General features: G+C 42.7%; 1 protein-coding gene across 1 annotated transcript in view; it reads left to right on the top strand.

The window, feature by feature from the left end:
- The window catches only part of SV2C (synaptic vesicle glycoprotein 2C), a 243105-nt gene that overhangs the window by 113105 nt on the left and 109735 nt on the right, over positions 1 to 20265 (top strand). The window contains exon 3 of the mRNA XM_007175894.2: positions 14281 to 14461. Coding sequence (XP_007175956.1) covers positions 14281 to 14461 — 181 coding nt within the window. The remainder of the gene's footprint in view (positions 1 to 14280; positions 14462 to 20265) is intronic.

Below are 20265 nucleotides of genomic sequence, written 5' to 3' on the forward strand. Positions count from 1 at the left end.
CCCTTCCCCTACTTTTAAAACCCACTCATCAAAAAATGAAACAAAACCCCCCAAAAATCCTTCCTGGAATTTTCTAGAAAAAGACTTGACTGGAACGCAGAGGGAGAACTTTCTAGCTTGTTTCTGCCCCTGCCCCCCCCCCCCCCGCACTGTTTTTAGGTCTGGAATTAAGGGAGGAAAAGAGAATGCCTTAATGGATGTGCTTACTATGTTCTTCCTTTGAAATGATTTGCAGTACTAAAAGCATTATTAACAAAGCATTCTGATCTTCCTCAAACTGAAAGTGGAGAAATAGTTATGATTCTTAATACTGTATTCCTTACAATCTGAGTATCTCAGTGAATGAAATGTTTTTAGAAGTGTTTTAGGGACTATGCTATTAAGATATATGTTATTGTATAACAAACCACCCCAAAACTTAGTGGCTTTAAACAAAACCCATTTTATCATACCTCACATTTTTGTGGGTTAGGAATTTGGACGGGGCTTGGCTGGGTGATCCTTCTGTCCTTCGTGGTGTCATCAGCGGTCACTCAGTAGTGTTTGGCTGGCAGATGGACTGTTCTCGAGGGTCCAAGATGGCTGCCATCTTGGCAGGGCTCAGCTGGGACTGTGGAGGATCGCACCTACTTGTGACCTCTCTAGCATGGCATTCTCAGGGGAGTCAGACTTAGATGGTTGCTCAAGGATCCAAGAGCAAGTGTTCTAACGAGCAAGGTCTCTACGACCTTTTATGACCCCATATTGGAAGTCACACAGCAGCACTTCTGTCATACTCTGTTGGTCAAGTGGTTACCCAGAATCAAGGAGAGGCAACATAGACTTCACCTCCTGATGGGAGGAATGTTGAGGAATTTGCAGCCACCTTGTATAATCACATGCACAAAGCAGACAGCTCTATTCTGTTCCATGTTAGAAATTCATTTTGTGAGCCATGGCTTAGTAAATTAATTTTCTTCTGTTAGCCGTTTTTCAGAGTGCAGTATGTCCAAAATATTTTTCTCACCATTTGGAGTTTTATACTAGTGGCTCCCAGTCTTTTAGATTTTAAAGTCCAGTTTAAAAAAATTAGGTGGATTGGGCTTCCCTGGTGGTGCAGTGGTTGAGAATCTGCCTGCCGATGCAGGGGACACGGGTTCGAGCCCTGGTCTGGGAAGATCCCACATGCTGCGGAGCAACTAGGCCCGTGAGCCACAATTACTGAGCCTGCGCGTCTGGAGCCTGTGCTCCGCAACAAGAGAGGCCGCGATAGTGAGAGGCCCGTGCATTGTGATGAAGAGTGGCCCCCGCTTGCCGCAACTAGAGAAAGCCCTCGCACAGAAACGAAGACCCAACACAGCCATAAATAAATAAATAAATAAATAATTAATTAAAATAGCTTAAAAAAAAATTAGGTGGATTGACGTAGGAAAACCAACTTTTTATTTTGCTAGGGAAGGTCATTTAAAAAAATAATAATAATTGCAACAACACACACTACTCATTATACTATCACTTCATAAAACAAAAGGCATATTCACCTCAAAATAACGGGAAGGACATATGCTTAATAAATGACCTTCAAGTTGAATAAATTTATGAAAAAAGCATACTATTTTCCTTATTTTTCTCATTTCACTATAGGCTGGTGGAAACTTTCTCATGAAGTCTGTTCTCTAGATGTGCATTTGGGAATCACTCTTCTAGACAAAATTCTCAAGTGTGCCATTCATCACATTTTCTTAGGACATTCAAGGTCTTATGGTTAGAATTTCAGATTTACATTAGTTCCATCAATTGCACAGCTGTATCTGAGAGGTACTAGGGTTTGAGTTAAACTGCCTATGTTAAATTCAAATGAAATTAGCTAGGTTTTACTGATTATTTAAAATGTGTCTAGAACAATATAGTCTCATGGAGTTTCAGAATAAGATGCTGTAAGATTTGTTACCTATCAGGGATCAAATTGCAAATTAGTTCTAGAGGTAAGACTGATGCACATGAAATAACTGACAAAAGAATACAATTCAGAATGTGGGTGAGAACATGTAGAAGTTACTCATGAAAACTAGTTTGGGGCGTTCTCACAAAGAATGTGGAGGCAAAGTTCAAGGTACAGGATTTGGATGAAAGGCAAGAAAAAGATACTTCAGGTACAGTTAAGTGGATAAGGGTTCAAAGATAAGAATGACTATGATGTGTTTAGGGGATATTGAGGGATTGGGGGTAGGTCGATTTTTAACATGCCTTGTCTTAGAGGAGAAAATAAAATGAATTCAACATTCTTTGGGGGTTTTTTCTTGTTTTTGAGACATAATATAATAATTGACTAAAATTCCTACTTTTTTCTTACTCTCAAAGTGATCACATTTTTTCCTTCCTAATCTGAGAAGCAGATGGCTAACTGCTCATGCTAAACCCAAATCATTTATAATCATAACAAGAATAATCAGCCACTAAATAACAGCTTCAGTACTATGCATCAACACCTGACTATCTGGTGACCTTCCCTGAAACACCCAAGTGTACTTCTGACAGTTTGGGTTGAGGAACCTTTGTGTGATGTTTCATCCCTAATGACAAAATAAATCTCAAGTGTCAAAAAGTGCTGCCCTGAATTCACCTCCGCTTCGCCAGCAGTAATGGACTAGGGCCAATATCCATTAGTCCAAGGCCAATCCCGATATTTATTCACTCATCTTTCTGGACTGACAGCTTAGGTACTTGCCTATTTGAGGAAACAAAAGGTCATGTCAGAGCATCAGAAATCGACTACTGAATTTTCTCTTTACATCTTTATTGGAGTCGATTACGATCTAGTCTGGTTTTTATTTTGGTATCTGCCACCTGAACTTAAACCAACAGCAACAAAGAAAATGTACACATAATTTTCCAAGAGAGAGTCTTGGAGGACTTGTGTGATCATTTTCATCAATATTGAAGAAGCACAGTGTGATCTTTGAGTCCATTTTCAGACCTATTTCCCTGCCGTGCACAGTCACGTCCCCAGAGTCTAGAAATGGCCTGAGATAAGCTACAGGAGTTCTTCTCTTGCAGGCCTTTCTGTTGCTTAAAATATCAAAAGATGTAACATGGACATCGTTGAAAAATTATTTTCTTGTTCTGTTCCTCTAAAATACCAGTTCCTTTTGGATTTTTATGCTTTATCTGTTCACTGTGCTGATATACAAGAGACATCTCTGAAAAAAACCCTTTTATTGCTTGCAGTTATGCTTATACTTGAGATTAATAAATTTCTCATAAGCCTGGTTTTCATGGATTTTCTGGAAATAAGACACATGATAAGCACTCTTCTTCCTAAATAGCCCACTCTTTTGGTAGCGGAAGCCCTTTGCTATTCTCTGTTATGTTTGTGGCTCTGGTTTCAGGGCAGTGGTGTCCATATTAGCGTGCTTGATGTTTTTCTTCTGTCACTTTTCACTGCTCTCCCGTGCTGGTGTGTTTGTTCTAGTTTTTCTCCCAGTCCAGCAACATTGTGCCCCTTTGCTCCTGTGATCGGCACTTGTCCTAGCTTCTCCCGCTGCCTCTGTGTCCTAATGCTTCCCTGCTTTAGTCTCCTGTCCCCTGCTTTCATCATTACTGCTGTGCTGAGATTGCCCCTTCAGAGACCACTGGTGACCTCTTCCAAGACAAGCCCAAGGCTTTTCTAGGTTCCCGGCATGGCTACCGGCAAACTTTTGCTCAAAGCGGGGGTCTGCCCACTATAGCCCACAGGCTGAATCTGGCCCTCTGCCTGTTTTTGTCAATAGTTTTATCGGAACACGGCCCTGCCCATTTGCTTACATGTCATCTATGGCTGCTTTGGTGCTGTAACATCTGAGTTAAGTAGTTGAAATGAAGCAAGTGGCATTCATACCCCACTTGGGAACCAACCCATCAGTGGCTCCCCTTGTCTATGTTATTAATTAAAATTGGGATTGACATATAGACACTAATATGTATAAAATAGATAACGAATAAGAACCTGCTGTATAAAAAAATAAATAAAATAAAATTCAAAAATTCCAAAAAAAAATTGTTTTGGCTTGTTATTTAAGGATTTTCTCTATCCAGCTTAATTGTACTTCTCCACATGTCCAACCCAGCCGCTTTAACTTACCCTGCTCACCTTCCAACCTACTCGTGCTATTTCCCACTCCAGACCTTTCCCAGCGCCGTTGTATATGTCTGAGTGCAAGCAAACATGCCATTCTGCCCATCTCCTTATTCATATTCTTCTTGGGTTTTTTTTTGAGGCTCAACTCAAGCCCTGCTTCCTTCATGAACTATTTCCTGATAATCAGCTATATTGATCATCGCGTTATGGATTTGCATCTACTGCCCTATTCTGCCCTGTTACACATGATATTGCGAGGGCTACTGATGTGAACTTCTTCCTCACATGTTTAAGACACTGGCCCTGTCACGGCGTTCCCCCTCTTGGACGCCTTCTCTTTATTAATTTTATTGTGACCCGTCCCAAGCCCGACTCCTCAGTGTCAATTCCCACTCTTCCTTGCCTCACCCCTTAGTTTACAAGAACTGCGGGCCCTGACTACTAACAGTACTTCGAGCCTTGCCCCTCTTCTCCAGGTCTACCACGCCCCAGCCTTAGATCAGGCTGCCTTCATTCCTTCCCTGGGCTACTTCTCAGTGATATTTCAACAGCTGGTTTCTTCCCAGGGCGGGGACCAGGGTGAGGAGAGTGAGGTGCCTAGAGCACAAATTTAAGGAAGCACTCATTCTCAGGGTTGTGCAAATGCAGAGTTAGCGCTTGAGAGTGAGTGCTTCCTTAAATTTTGTGCTCAGGGCACCTCAGAACTTGATTGCCTCACCCTGGTTTGGCCTTCCCCTCCCCTCCCCTGTCCTCCCTCTTTCCCTGGTACAGTTTATCCTCCACAGGGCTGCTGAAATGATCTTTTCAGGTGTGGTTGATGTCCAGTATGTTTTTGAGTTTCCCAAAGGATAAAGGCCAACTCCTTGGGTGGACTTCAACGTGTCTTCGGGCCTCATCTCTCGCCACACTCTCCTCTGCACATGAAATCTGCAGTCCAGCCATCCTGAACCACCTAGAGGCCCCTTAGTGTGCTGTGCTTTGACACACCTTCAGAACTTTGAACGTAATCTTCTTCCCTCCCCTGGAATTTTCCCCTCTTACTTGGAGAATTCTTTTTCATTGTTCAAAACTCAACATGATCCACCATTACCTTCTATGGGGAGCTTTCCAGATTCCCTGGAATTAATTAAGTCGCTCCTTCCTTTTCCCCCTTAAGCATAATGTACTCACCTTAATTATAGCATGTGTTTCATTTAATGGTAATTAATTTTTTGCATGTTTTTAATCTCCCAGGAAACCAAAGGTTCAGAGCCCAGGCTTCATATTAGAACAGTTTGGGGAGTTTTTTAAAAGTACTGTTGCCTAAGCCCTACCCCAGAACCAGAATCTCTGGGTGTGGCCCGGGCATCAGTGTTCTTTTCCCTAAAGCTCCCAGATAGTCTGATGTGCAGCCATGGTCTGAAACCACCACACGTGGCTGTGAGCTGCCAAGAGGGAGGGCCTTGTCCCTTCCCTGTTTGCGGACCTCTCCTCCCTCCCCTTTCCTCATACCATACAAGATGCCTGGCTTTCCACAGGAGCTCAACTAAGAGCTGTGGAATGAATGATCACCTGCTTCATTGGTTGGCTCAGTGATGGGCTATTGAAGAAAGGGCTCAGTTAATTACCACCTCTTTCCCTTAGCACAGGCCTGGGAGTGGGGGAAGTCTGCGGAGACAAGGATCCCACTGGTGTGGAACTGATGTGTGATATCCGTGGTGCACCACAAAGTGACTCACTGTAATGCTCTTAATTCCCAAGACTTGTTTCTTTATTGCTTTGCAAACGAAGGGGGCTATAATTGCCCTTTTTGGGGACTGCAGAGCCATACATGCAAAAATATTTTTTACGCAAAAATATTTAAATATCTCTTTCCCTATCCAATGGGCATGCTGTATACTGGCCATTTGAGGAAGGATTTTAGAAAATAGATTGGGCTTTCTTTTCAAGACTGTCCTTCTGCATTTGGCTCATGAATTCAGTGGATGTGTCCTTGGGCCTTCATAGGGTGTTTGGTGCCCAGGTGGACTTAAGCAACAAGTGGTAATTATCCTTGATATGGCATTACCTGCCTACACAAGCAGCTACATCAGTCTCTGCCTGGACCGACAGACTTAATTGTCAGACTTTCCAAATGTGAAGTCAGAGATGTGCTGTAGACTGTGCCTGATATTTATAGTTCCTTCTGGCAAAGGTGAGCTGACTTTTGTTGCAAATGTTCTCTATTGCAAATTAGAGTTTCGGTTTTTTTCATTTGTCCATGTGTCTTTGATACTAGTACTTTCTTTACTTTTATTTGATTTTCCGAAAGTCCACAGATGCATTTGAACACACGATGGCCCTTACCTGTGGCTAGTAAAAATAGTAGTAATTGGAAGAACTCAGGGGTTGGTTTTAGGAGAAGCGTATTGATTATTTACTTAAATAGTTTCAAGTTGCAAAAGAATAAGTCTTTGAGATTTAAAAAATTAGATTACACTTCCAGAGCTGTTTCAGGTGGCTTCTATTCAGAACTTGAGCTGAGGGAGGCCAAAATCTGTCATTTTACTTCTATACCACTCCAGAGCCCCTCCCCTTTTTCCTGTTGCCTGTTTTCCATCACCATTTTGTTCTCCCCTTTTCTCTCTTTCCCTCACACCAATAGTTATATTAGTTGTTGTTTCTTTATTGAACAACTGTGTTTCACACGGTGCTTAGTGCTTTAACCCACTTAATCCCTGAAAGACCCCGTGAGGGGGTATTACTATTAACCCCATTATACAGAGGAGAAAATTGAGGCATAAAGAAATAAAGCAACTTACCCAGGATCAAACAGCTAGTAAATGGTAAAGCAAAAATTCAGATCTAGTCCATGTGTTTCAAGAGCCTGGGCTCTTAACTATTTGCTGCTTGATGCAAAGTTCAGAGTGTTAAACAGTAGTGGAATGAAGATGAAGGATATTGCATAAAAAACAACAACATCAAAGTTTTTCTGCTTCCCCCGTCTCAACCCCTATTGCTTTAATAATGGGTCCACTTCTCAGCACATTCAGTGGAAGAATCCAATAGAATAAATACTGAACTTGAGATTTTATGTTATCATTTCTAATTCAAGTACATAATTTGAAAACAGTAAGAAAGAGAGATAGCAAGTTGTAGATAAAGAGGAAGATGCTGCAGCCTTCTTTGAACTGAGTGGGTGCAAGGGCAGGTGGGGAGGCACAGTGGTCCCTGGAATCAGCCTCTTACAAGCTGCAGTGGGGTCTGGCCGAGGGATGGCCACTCTCATAGCTCACCATTTTGGGGGTCCAGGAGCAGCGACCAGAGGGCAGCAGCTGTGAAAGCTTCCACATCAGTGGGTGGGTGGGGAGGATCCATAAGAGGCCAGCAAGGGAGATAGGTCCCCCTCCTCCCCCCAGACAGACAGAAGAGAGAGGCTGGTTCAGTTTTATGGGACTGACCGCCATCTACCATTTGACACAGAGGAAGCTGAAAGACTAGCCTGACAGCTTACAACTAGTTCTAGGGAGACTAGAACTAGTCCTGGATACCTTGGCCCTCATTCCAGGGATTTTTCCAGTACACAGTGGGGAAAGAAAGGAATCTTTGAGGAAATGGGGGAAAGGAAGGTTGTGAGTGCTGGAATTGATCTTAAGGAGATGCTGTTTTAGTGTTGGCTTTAGTGATAAGATAAACCACTTGATGGGTAATTGTTGACTCTTCCAGTGGCTATGCAAACCTGATTTCTTTAAGCACAAAGAATGTCTTCAGGGGTCTTCTGAGGCAAGGTAGACACCCCATTATGTAATTAAATCCAGACTGGTAATTGGTCAATAAATGGAAAAGTTGGTAAAAGCAGGAAACCATGCAACATAAGTGTAGGGACTTAAGCACTGTGTTTTAACATATGGGCTTGTATTCATTCGACCCTCTTCTAGTGCAGGAGCAAAGACGCCCTTTGAATAGGGAGCTTCAAAACTGAAGTACCCCATTGTCTTTCCCTCATCTCCATAGCCACCATGTGGCTTTGATTTTCAGTTTTAATTTCTTTAATATGCCACCATCTAATCACAGAATCTTTGATCTTTATGATTTTTCTTGGTCTTTTAGAGTTGGGTTGCTCACATTTATTTAATAAATTTTATTTAATGTAATTTATTTAATATAATTTAATAAATGTTATTTACTATTTATTTACTATTTATTTAATATACAGATGTTTAAGACATTTATTTAATAAGTGTATTAAGTATTTACTTTTGTAACTCATCTTCCCCAAGTCTTTCTCTTTTTTTTTATAAATTTATTTATTTTTGACTACGTTGGGTCTTCGTTGGTGAGTGCGGGCTTTCTCTAGTTGGGGCGAATGGGGGCTACTCTTTATTGCGGTGCACAGGCTTCTCATTGCAGTGGCTTCTCTTGTTGCAGAGCACGGGCTCTAGGAACGCGACCTTCAGTAGTCGTGGCACGTGGGCTCAGTAGTTGCGGCTCACGGGCTCTAGAATGCAGGCTCAGTAGTTGTGGCACACGGGCTTTGTTGCTCCATGGCATGTGAGACCTTCCCGGACCAGGGTTCAAACCCATGTCCCCTGCATTGGAAGGCAGATTCTTAACCACTGCACCACGAGGGAAGTCCCACCCACATCTTTCTTAAGTTAGTTTTCATAAGAGTAGCTCCCATTCCTTTCACACTCATATCTCATTATTTATGTGACTGATGTTTAATTGGATACATAACTAATAAGAGCAGAACTCACATAAGCAGGTTGGATATAAGCCCAGTAAGCCTAAAGCACTTATTGGAAGCAGAGGGAAGATAGTAAATAATTCTCAGTGTGTTTGTGGGAGGGTTGGTTAATCCATTGAGTTGGTTAAGTAAGAATTGGCTAAGTAGGTGTCTACTATGGGTATAACACAGGCTGATGGTAGAAAACCCTATCTTTGGGACAATAAATGCACCTGCCTCTTGTGTAATATCTAAAAAAATAATGAGCATGATTTAGGAAATAAAGCATTTTTTCTCAATCCTGTGACTATGATAGATGATATTATATTATTCTTTTCAACAGCCATCTCCAGAACTGTCATTGTTATTCTTAAAGATTTATTTTTGACTTAAAATTTTATTTTAACCTAAGAAAATCCCCTTATAAAAGGTGAATGTGAGCATTGCCACATGGAGATTATTTATCATTGAATTCAGAACACTATCACGGAATTTTTTTTTATTGAAAATCAATCTGTTAATAAATGGTGGGATGAATTATAGGATAATGCAATAGCCACGGATAACTGAAGTGCTTAAAACAATTTTTTAAAAAACTATTGGCTAAAATTATTATGAGAAAAAAGACTCTATTCTATTTCTTAAAATTGTTCTGTTTAGTTTAAATGTGGTTTAAAATTCTACAGGGAAAAGACGTGTGCCCCCTTAGGGATTGTCAGAAAGAATCAAAAGCAGCTTAGCAAGGAGACAGAAATGGAAATGTGATATTTGTCAGGGGAAATAAGGGTACGATTAAATAGAATGGAATCAGCTCCCATGTTAGAAAATCCCTTAATGGGGAAGCGATGCTCGAGGCCTCTTTCTGTCTTCTGAGAAACCTGGACCGAGAGGCTGGCCGGCCAGCCAAGGATGTCCTGAGCCCCAGCTGTGGTAGGAGGAGAGTGAGTTTCAGGTCACATTTATTTCTCAGGCCAAGCTCAACTTCCTGACAGCCCAGCTGAATTAAAGTCTTCATTAGATTCATGAAAGGATCTGAGAATCACAGCCTGGCCTCTCTCTGCACTGGAGGTCTGCCTCTAGCTGGTGAAAGGAAAGCAGGTCCTAGGAGAAGCACAGAGTTTCTGCTTGCCCTTAGGAGATCTCCAGCTCATGTAGGGAGATCTTGCTTGTTCTGTGTCTTTGGAATTAAATATTCTGTAGCCTGCATCTCCCCGCCTCAAATATGTATTAGACAAATACAAACTTTAAGTAAAAAAAAAAAAAAGGGGGGGGGTGGTTAGAGCACACCAGCCTAAAAAGTGCTTTCAAATTCTAAAGTGCACACAGATCACGTGGGAACCTTGTTCAAATGCAGATTCTGAGTCTGTAGGTCCGGAGTGGAGCCTTAGAGTCTGCATTTCTAGCAAGTTCTCCCCAGCATGCCAGTGCTGCTGCTGCAGGGGTCATACTCTGAGGAACGAGGATCTAGAAGGCCTGATTTCAAGTACCGGCTTCTCTCAACCTCAGTTTTCCCACCTGTAAAATAAGGGACTTTGGACTAAAATCCTTTTAAATTCTGACCATCAGCAGCATCATGAGGAGAGGAGAACAGAGAAGGTTGGTCCATGTTAAGAGCTTATCCTTGCTCTCAGTTTTCAAGGACTCCCTATCAACAACATCGTGAAGACAGAATGGAAACAGGAAAACAAACGAGGCAGGGATCCAGAGCGTTTCCACTTTTATTCACATCATGACTTTGCCAACATTCAAAGGTTTGGTTTTAATTAGATTACATGATGAAAAAATGAATTTTCTAATTCAGCTGTTTGTCTCAAATAGATTATTGGGTAGGCTTAGTTCTGTCCATAGCATGCCCAATGGAAGAGTCTAATTGCCAATAGCAATCCCATGTAGGCACAAAAGGTTATTATGTTGGGATCTGAAATGTATTTTTAGCCAGAGTTGAAGTGAGATACAGCTTGATACTATTTTCTTTCTAAACCTGTCAGTTGTGGAGGAATTTAATACTACCTTGAAATGTTTCTTATCCTTCCGAATTCTCTCAGATGTTCCCTTCTCAGCGAAACCTCTTCAGAGGCCACAGAATTAGCCACCTCCCAGGCCTCTGCTCGCGATTACGCCTCCATTGGAGCACACGCTTCACAGCTGGGCTCATTCTCTTGTGGGCCTGTGTCTCCCTCCCTGAACTATGAGCTCCTTAAGCCGTCTTGATGGAGCAGAAAGGGAGTTCAGGGACTTGGAGCCCAGGTTCCTGAGTGCACTGTCCTGTCCTGATCGTGTGTCCCCAGGAGCCATGGAAGGTTCTGCCCTGCTCTGTATTGGCACTGTTCAGTGGGGCTGTGGGACGTGTTGTGTGAAATAATGGGTTTGAAACTGTTTCGCTTCTCTCCTGGATTAGAGTAGGCATCAGACGAAGGTTTGGTAACTTTTCCCTTCCCTAAGGTCAGGGATCATGACTTACAAATCCCTGTATTTCTAGCACTTCAGGGAAAGTCATGCATAGCGGGTGCTCAATAAATTCTTTAAAATTGAATTTAATAGACTTGCTTTTTAGGGAGCTTGGGTGTATTTATTTTAGGCATAGAAATAATAGCAATGGGAGAAATAACTGTTTGGTTTTCCCCTATTCGCTGATGGTGAATGCTTTTCTGAAACATATGAAATGTATTTTGAAGAAGTAATTAAAATTCTGAGGGAGATTTATTTCTGGTTTGCTTAGTTTAGAAATCCTAAACACAAGAAGAGAAAAGATAAACACTTCATAGGAAAAGAGAAACTATATTTAACAGGCAATTCCTGTAGGGTATCCATTTTTATATATGTATAAGCTTTCTGGAAGAATTAGAAAAAATTTTGACAATAGTTACCTTTGGGAAGAGGATCAAGGGTGGGGGAGAAAACTTTTATTTTCATTTTATACATTTCTATGTGGCTTGAATTATTGGCTATGTAGGCATATTTGGGAGATATATATATATAGAGAGATTAGATATAGATATAGATATAGATATAGATATAGATATAGATATAGATATACACACATATGGGGGAATTGAATGATGGGCCATTTTTATTTTACTCTTTTATATATTAAAACTCTTCATAAGTATTATCTTTACATTTTATTTTCAAGTGGCTTAAGTACAAGGTGCTAATAATAAATGAGGATTTTCTGCCCCTTGTCAAGTCACTAAGCCATCTCCATCACAGGAGTCAAGGGCAAGCTCAGCTCTCTCAGCCTTTACTGCCTCTGAGGCTGAAGAAGCTCCCGGGGTGGGGCTGTGTCCTCATGCTACTGCTGGGTAGGGGAAAGGTGGCATCCAGTTACAAGCCCTTAAAGTGCTGGAATCATCACTTCGTAAAGCTCTGATCTGGCTTAGCAATGACACGGCTGCAGGTGACTGCCCGGAAGAAGGGGATGACAGGATATGAGACCTGCCCAGAAGAAGCATCATCCCTCCTGCGCCAGAACAGCAAGGGAGTTATAGCGCCTCCTTTGGAACATAGCGCAGGAGCCTATTCTTTCTAGCAAGAGATTGGATTTTCATTTTTGCTCTGGCATCACCCAGCTGTTTGCAGTATCAACTCTCTCACCTCCCCGACCAGGAGTCGGGAATGTGTCCATCTGGAATATCTGAGAATGAGTAGCGCATCCCTTGCCACGTGCTCGGGGAGGACAAAGCAGCATTTTCCTCTAGCGCCCGTCTATCATGTTCTGCTACCCCAGACTTAACTCTTAATTCTATGAGGGTAGTGCCCAGGGAGAAGGCACCTCAGAGACATTTGAGGTACTGCTTTCAATTTTAGATGTTACTGCCACATAGGAGCCTGGACAAACTGGGATGTTTTCACAGGAGGGCAGCCAGGATGGCTAAAGGAGTCATAAGCGCATTGTACAAAGAGCTGCTGTCGGACTTGGATGTAGTTGCCACTCACTTTTCTGTGGTCAAATCATTAACTTCCCTACACCTCAGCTTCCCTACCAATGAACCGTGCTCCCAGAGTATTAACCTCAAAGGGTGGTCGTGATGTTAATTCATGCAAACGTTTAGAACTGGCAAGGGTTCCACAAGTGCTAGGGACCACTTTTTGTTCCTGGGGCTGGAGCTACAAGAAAGATTCCCAAGGCTTTTGACGACAGAAGCCACGGGCCACTCCTGATGGATAGAGCTCACTTTGTGATTTGTAGGCATTTTTAAAGACAAACATTATCATAAAGCAGCTTAGCTAGTGATTATTCTTCTGAGAGGCATGAGTGGCAAACTCAAGCCTCTTAGGCTATAAATAAGAGATATGCTGCGTATGCATTTCCCTGGGTGAATCTGTCTGCTTTGGGGATTCCTTTGCCTTGTGCTGATACAGTCTTTAAATTGTCTTCTGGACATGCATTGGGCCGCATGATGTGAGTAATCTCTTTATTGAGAAGGATGATCTGTGTATGGTCAGCCCCATAGTACAGAGAAAAATATGCCACCCCCAGCCAGGCAAAGGATGACCACCCACCTCTTTGCAGTACCCCAGTCTAAATAAAAAACAGCTTCTGTTTTGTCTTATTGTATAATTGCTCCAACATTCGCCACTCCCTGTAGCTGTCTGTACTCAGCTATCTGCAAAGCAGCATCTGCAGACTTTGCCAAATGTTCTCCTTCTGGGTCTCATATTAATTCATTAACTCTGTTAAGCAAACGATTTCTGGTGAACGTTTAAGTAGAATATTTCCCTAACTAATCTAAAGCAATAATTAAAGCAGCGTTTTTTAGCTTGTGACTCAGATGCTGCTGAGTATCTTGAACGTGCCTTTGAGAAGGGACTAGTCAAATGGTGCTTTGGTGAAGCAAAGGAAAAAGTAGAAATGGGTAAAATATGGCAGCTTTTTAAAAGCCAAACTTTCATTTATTAATTATACCATTTCCCCTAGACATTGTACACCCTTTTAGAAACCTCCCGGAAGTAACATTTGCCATACCTAACATTATTTCATCCTGCAGAAGATTCTGGACAGAGCTTATGAGGGCTTGGTTTTTTAGAAGAAGCAAGTGAATTAGAAAATTCAACTGTATACTCAGTGATGCCAAGAGGGACCCTGAAGGGGATCCGCTTTGACCCGGGAGCCCTTGACTCAGTCTCCAATCTTGGCCTTGTTGCGGCGCCAAGCTGGGCATTCGGACCAAAGGTGACACAGCCATGAGTCAACCTGCAGGACTCTTCTGTGTGGAGACCCCTCCTTATGCTTGCCTGCTGGGTACCCATCCCCACAAGGCTGGTGAGAATGTGACTGTTTCGTCTTTTGCCCTTGCCACTGGCCCTGGCAGCCAAGGTAGCCCACAGAGCTTGCTTTCCAACTTGAAGGCTGATCCGTGTGTCCTGAAGGATCTGTTATTAAAGGAATATTTTTCCCATGTAAAATTCTGGAATGTATCTTGTCCCTTGTTCACTTGCTGTTACACGTGTCGCTTACTCCCAGTCTCTGACGTGTTTCTTTGTTTTCTGTGTGTTGCAGGCAGCATAGTGTACCTCGGGATGATGGTGGGGGCGTTCTTCTGGGGAGGATTGGCAGACAAAGTGGGAAGGAAGCAGTCTCTTCTGATTTGCATGTCTATCAACGGATTCTTTGCCTTCCTTTCTTCATTTGTCCAAGGTTATGGCTTCTTTCTCTTCTGTCGCTTACTTTCTGGATTCGGGTAAGGTTTTTTTCTTCATATTTTATAGTAATGTGTTTATTCTACATAAAAACATAATGTGCATGCTTTCTAGAGGTCCTCATTACCAAGAAATTATCCCTTAATGCATCTCCTTTCCCATCTTTGTGTCAGCCCATAATGCTGGTTCTTAGAAATATAATTATCAACCTTTAAATCCAGAAGAGAAGGGAACACACATCTTTGTTCCCGTGGCTGATTCTTTTAGTGTTTTATGTCTAGGAAATGGGTATTGTTTTCAAAGAAATGCTGTTTCTATGGCAGTGAGTATTCATAAATGTATTTTTTTTCTTCTGAAAATTTAATTTAAGCAAGAAATAGCTCTGGTCCTATCTGTTATGAACGAATTAAAGGTTCAAACCATTCAAGTATGCTCTTAAATCCAGCATGAGAGTGTCTCAGGTAAATGTTGTTTTATTGATCTATGTTAACAGCATATTTAACTAGGTAGGAAGCCTGCTTCTTGAGATGCAATAGGTTCTTTTTGTAAGTTCCTGACTTTTGTTGAATTAACAGGAGTTGTGCTATTGCCAAGTGCAATGGCATAGTATAGTTAATTATGTAGTTATTTTCGTTAAAGAACTCGAAGCACTTATTACTAGACTAAGTGAATCCACAGCTTAGGAAAACCCAGTAGCTCAATTAGGAGATCCAAGAAACTCTGCTTTGGTAAGAAAAAAATAGTGAAAATATAAAATTTCTGATTCATGCTTGAGTACTTTGTTTTCATTAGAGACTTTCTTTCTGAGGGGTCTAGCATAAGATGAATCTATAGGAATAATATAAAGTGAAATAAAAATGCATAAAGAAAGGGCAGGAGGCCGTGCTGGGTTATGAATTTGAGAAGCAGATCAGTTATGGTGGTTGATGATGGCGGTACCCACACAGCAAAGCACAGTTTTGCCCAAAGAGAAGATCAGAAAACTGCAACCCATCTCTCTTAATTACATATAGTAGTACTTTAAATCAGAGCTAAGATTAGTAGGAACATAAGGCATCAAAGGGAAAGACTGTGTAAGTGGGTTATTTCAAGAGTACAGAGATTTCCCCGTGCAGACTAATGGGTCACTTTTATAATTCATTCAAAACATTGCTACTTTTTTATATCATTTTCTGCCACAAGATTTGTGCACATATTGAGATTGGAGGATTATCCACAGATTTTTCTGATGTTCTTTTTTTGTCTTCTTATAGCCTCTCCTGTGCTACATTCTATACACAGTGGGCACTTTGCAAATACGTGACTAAGTTGCACAAATTTCAGGCGATTTCCTTAGAGTGAGGACACTCCACTAAACCAAGAGAGTTGGAAAGTTTGCGAAAGAGTGACAATATTTTTTCCCTGGAGAAAAATGATCAGAATCAATAATTTGCTTTGTATTGATGGGGAAAGAGGGCTTTTCCTTAACAGAGGGGACCTTTGGTGCTCGGGGCTCTGTGTGAGACTGGCTACATATGTCATCCTTGGGGAGGAATTTGGATCATGGATTCAAGGAGCTGCCCCAGATCTAATGCTGAGTGAATTGAGATACCTGAGGAAGAACAGGTGTTATTTGGGGCTATTTGTTTTCAGCCCTTCTCAGGGTCCATAGCATAAGACATTCTTGCTACCAGGAAAGCTTCCTTTTGCTTTCTTTTACTTACATACTACCACTAGCCTGTCAGGAGAAGACTAATAGCCTAAGTTCTGAACTTTCCAGTCCTTTCCATTCACAATCTTATCCAGGAAATGTCAATGATATCCACAGACTCAAAAGTACCCAACTGGGCTTCCCTGGTGGCGCAGTGATTGAGAATCTGCCTGCCAATGCAGGGGACACGGGTTCGAGCCCTGGTCTGGGAAGATCCCACATGCTGCGGAGCAACTGGGCCCGTGAGCCACAACTACTGAGCCTGCGCGTCTGGAGCCTGTGCTCTGCAGCAAGAGAGGCCGCGATAGTGAGAGACCCGCGCACCATGATGAAGAGTGGCCCCCGCTTGCCGCAACTAGAGAAAGCCCTTGCACAGAAACGAAGACCCAACACATCCAAAAATAAATAAATAAATAAAAATTAAAAAAAAAAAAGTACCCAACTGTAGTCAAATTATTATGGCAATTTTAATTGCCAGTCTGGACGATGACATGGTCAACCCAGTTGACTGCGGAGAAAAGGAACATTCTAGTGGCTGCAAAATACTCCAAACTAAGGGACTGTCTAGAAGCCAGGGCAGTACACAGACAGAGACTGTTTGAGTATATTCATGACATCATCCTCTTCTCTATTGCAGACAAATCATCCTTCAGCCAGCAGCTCAGGGCTGCAGACCTCTAAATGAGATAATTTACCTGGCAAAGCACAGACTGTGTATTGCTGACTCAGCTAGGCTCTGTAAATTGTGCTACCAGAGGCTAATGCACCGTGTGCCTTTGCAAAGTTGGCACAGGGTTGGGAGTCCAGAAACCCAAGTCCACCCTTTCCCTGCCCTTTACTGTGAGACCTTGGGAAAGTCCCTCCGGCTCTCCAACCTGCTTCAGCTTTTGGAAAAGAGAGATAATGGTACTTCACATCCTACCCTGGGGTATGAGGATCAAGTGAGATGATGTGTTAAAGTACAGGGTAGGGAAGGAAATTCGGGATAATGTCTAGAAACATCCCCCCACCCCAACCCTGTTTGGCATTCCTGCTCTTTCTTTGTTCTTCCTCCCATTCATTCAGCCAAGCTGTCCTGTGCTCCTTGCCTCAGAGTGACAGCAGAGGGTGAGGGGGAAAAGAGGCCTCTTTCTGACTTTGAAATGTCAAGTCTCGCCCAAGAGGGAAACAGAAAAGACTAATCATGGGCAAAGACTTGGGAGAAAACGGGCGACTAAAGTGGAGCATCCCTGCTTTCCAGAATGGATGGAGATTCCCTAGGCTGGGGGTGGGACTGAGGGGAGCGATGTGAGCTTACTCACCAAAACACCCAGAACCTTGTGGGATCCAGCAGCTGAGGAGACCTGAGAAATGCAGTTGTTAAGGGAAATGAAGAAAGTGATCTCTCTTCCTTGGCTGAGTTTCTGGGTCTTGTTACCTACTCGTAACATGTGGAGTGCTACCCTGATGACAGAGGGGTTTTCTCAGCAGCTAGGGTTCATCTGGACACCCTGTCTGTGAATCTCAGGGATAGTCTCAGCTGAGTCTCTATTTTCTCCAATTCCATTCCAATTCAACTCAAAAAAACACTTTCACACCTGCTCTACCCCTGAAACCACTGGGGACTTTCACGGATATAGATGAGACCTGGCCCCCAGATGCTTCCCATCTGGTTGTAGAGGGAAGACACACAGACAGCCCTCCCATTCTCCACCTGCTCTAAGAATTCATCAGTGCCCTAAGAGAGGCAGCAGCAAGGGGCGTGGGAGACTCACAGAAGAAGGAGAAAACAATGACAAAATTGTGAATGAAAAACCATTTTCCACTTGAAGGTTCTTCTTGTTTTTAACGGCATGTAATGTTTAAACCCTTTTTACACCCATTACTTATATACTGAGTACATAAGCAGCTAAAGTTTGACACAGTCCCTTTTTATTTAAACGTTCTTAATTAAAACTCAAGCCGGAGCTTCCCTGGTGGCGCAGTGGCTGAGAGTCTGCCTGCCGATGCAGGGGACACGGGTTCGAGCCCTGGTCTGGGAGGATCCCACATGCCGCGGAGCAACTAAGCCCGTGAGCCACAGCTACTGAGCCTGCATGTCTGGAGCCCGTGCTCCGCAATGGGAGAGGCCGCGACAGTGAGAGGCCCGCGCACCACGATGAAGAGTGGCCCCCGCTTGCCGTAACTAGAGAAAGCCCTCGCACAGAAACGAAGACCCAACACAGCCAAAAATAAATAATAAAAATAAATAAATTTAAAAAAACTCAAGCCAAAGAATTAAGACTTTGATCCTGGAGACCTTAAATAAGAGATCTTGACATATGTACACTAGCAAATGTAAAATAGATAGCTAGTGGGAAGCAGCCGCATAGCATAGGGAGATCAGCTCGGTGCTTTGTGACCACCTAGAGGGGTGGGATAGGGAGGGTGGGAGGGAGACATAAGAGGGAGGGGGTATGGGGATACATGTATACGTATAGCTGATTCACTTTGTTACACAGCAGAAACTAACACATCATTGTAAAGCAATTATACTCCAATAAAGATGTTAAAAAAAAAAAAGCTATATGGAAAAAGTCAAACTTTCCCACAAAAATAAATAAATAAATAAATAAGAGATCTTATTATTTCTGTTTACTAGGCAGCTCCCTCCATCCACATCTGATCTGGTTCTGAATTAAGGAAAACTAGATGACCAAGGAAATAAGGTTTTAGAATGTCGGGAATTTTTCTGTCATGAGCCTCTGGTGCTCAGACCCTGCAGCGCTCCACACATTTCCCAGGAGTGTCAATCTTGCCATCCTTTCTTCTTCATAGGATCTTCTCCCTGAGCCCTCAGCACTCACGACCTCAGACAGGCCATCCTGAGACCACCCCTCCCGGTGACTCTCACCACAGTCCCTTGGTATGTCTTCTTGGTAGCACTGATTTATGCCCCCAAATATTTGCTTCTTGTGTGTTTCTTTCTTTCCTCCACCAGCATGTGAATTCCAAGAGGGCAGAGATTGACAAGATAGGTCTGTCTGCTCTTTACTGCTTAACTGCTCAAGGCAGGGTGGGCGAGGATACTGTAAAGGACACCAGTCAGGACAGCAGTGGAATAGTCTGACTGGCACAGACCTACGGCCATGGTGTTCCTAGAAATGAAATAGATAGGAAGTTTACTGAAGTCTTACTTGATCTATATAAGGGGAAGAGGTCTAGATCAAGTGACCAAAAGCTTAATTTGCATCATAAAACCAGAGAGGCATGGCCTGTCAGTCAATTCCCAGACTTGAGCCCATTTACAGACCCAGAACCCCTTGAATGAAGAGGAGACTGGGTCTCCTGGTGGAAGGACCCTGGTACATTGCTGAAAGTTTATACTGCTCATCTTTCTCCCAGCCTTCCCCAGAAGAACCTATATATAGCCTTTTACCAGGGTAACTGCATGAGGAAAAAGGAAATCCTCAGACTTTTCGGGGCTTACTAGGCACTGGCTCTGAACTGACATTAATTCCAGGAGACTCAAAATGTCACTGTGGTCCACTAGTCAGGGTAGGGACTTACGGAGGTCAGGTTGTCAATGGAGTTTGAGCTCAGGTTCATCGCACAGTGGGTCCAGCAGGGACCACAGGATGGTTATTTCCCAGTTCCAGAATGCATACTTGGAATAGACAAAGCAACTGACAGAATCTCCACGTTGGTATAGCACCTGTCCACCAGTTCCACACACTGGGCATTTCAGAGGAGGAAGAGAATTTCTGGGTCACAGTCCAAACCTTTCATTTTATAGATTAAGGTTCAGTGATGGAACCAGGAGTGACACAGCCAGGATTTAAGTTGCAATGAAGTCCTTTGAACTAGCCACTCTGTAAACAAGTAAACTGTGCATTCTGAATCCAAGGTTAAGACGCCTTTGTGTTGATTTTCTTGCAAATGCCACAGGCTTCCCCTTGCTCTATCTTATTTTGTTGCTGAGGCATCATTAGCAGTGCTGTGTTATATTCCTGTTCTGCATATAAAGGAGCCTGGAAGGAACTCTTGTTTTAGCCTGAGGTCTTCCTGGGTTTGTGATAGATGTGCTTTCCTCTTAATTCACCACACTAAGTCATGAGCATATTTTCTTAGAAACATAAATATGTCCAGCTGCCATATTCTGTGTGACTTTAAATATTTATTCAGCACAAAGAATGA

Source organism: Balaenoptera acutorostrata, chromosome 2 (assembly GCF_949987535.1).
Source record: "Balaenoptera acutorostrata chromosome 2, mBalAcu1.1, whole genome shotgun sequence".
NCBI classification, from domain to species: Eukaryota; Metazoa; Chordata; class Mammalia; order Artiodactyla; family Balaenopteridae; genus Balaenoptera; species Balaenoptera acutorostrata.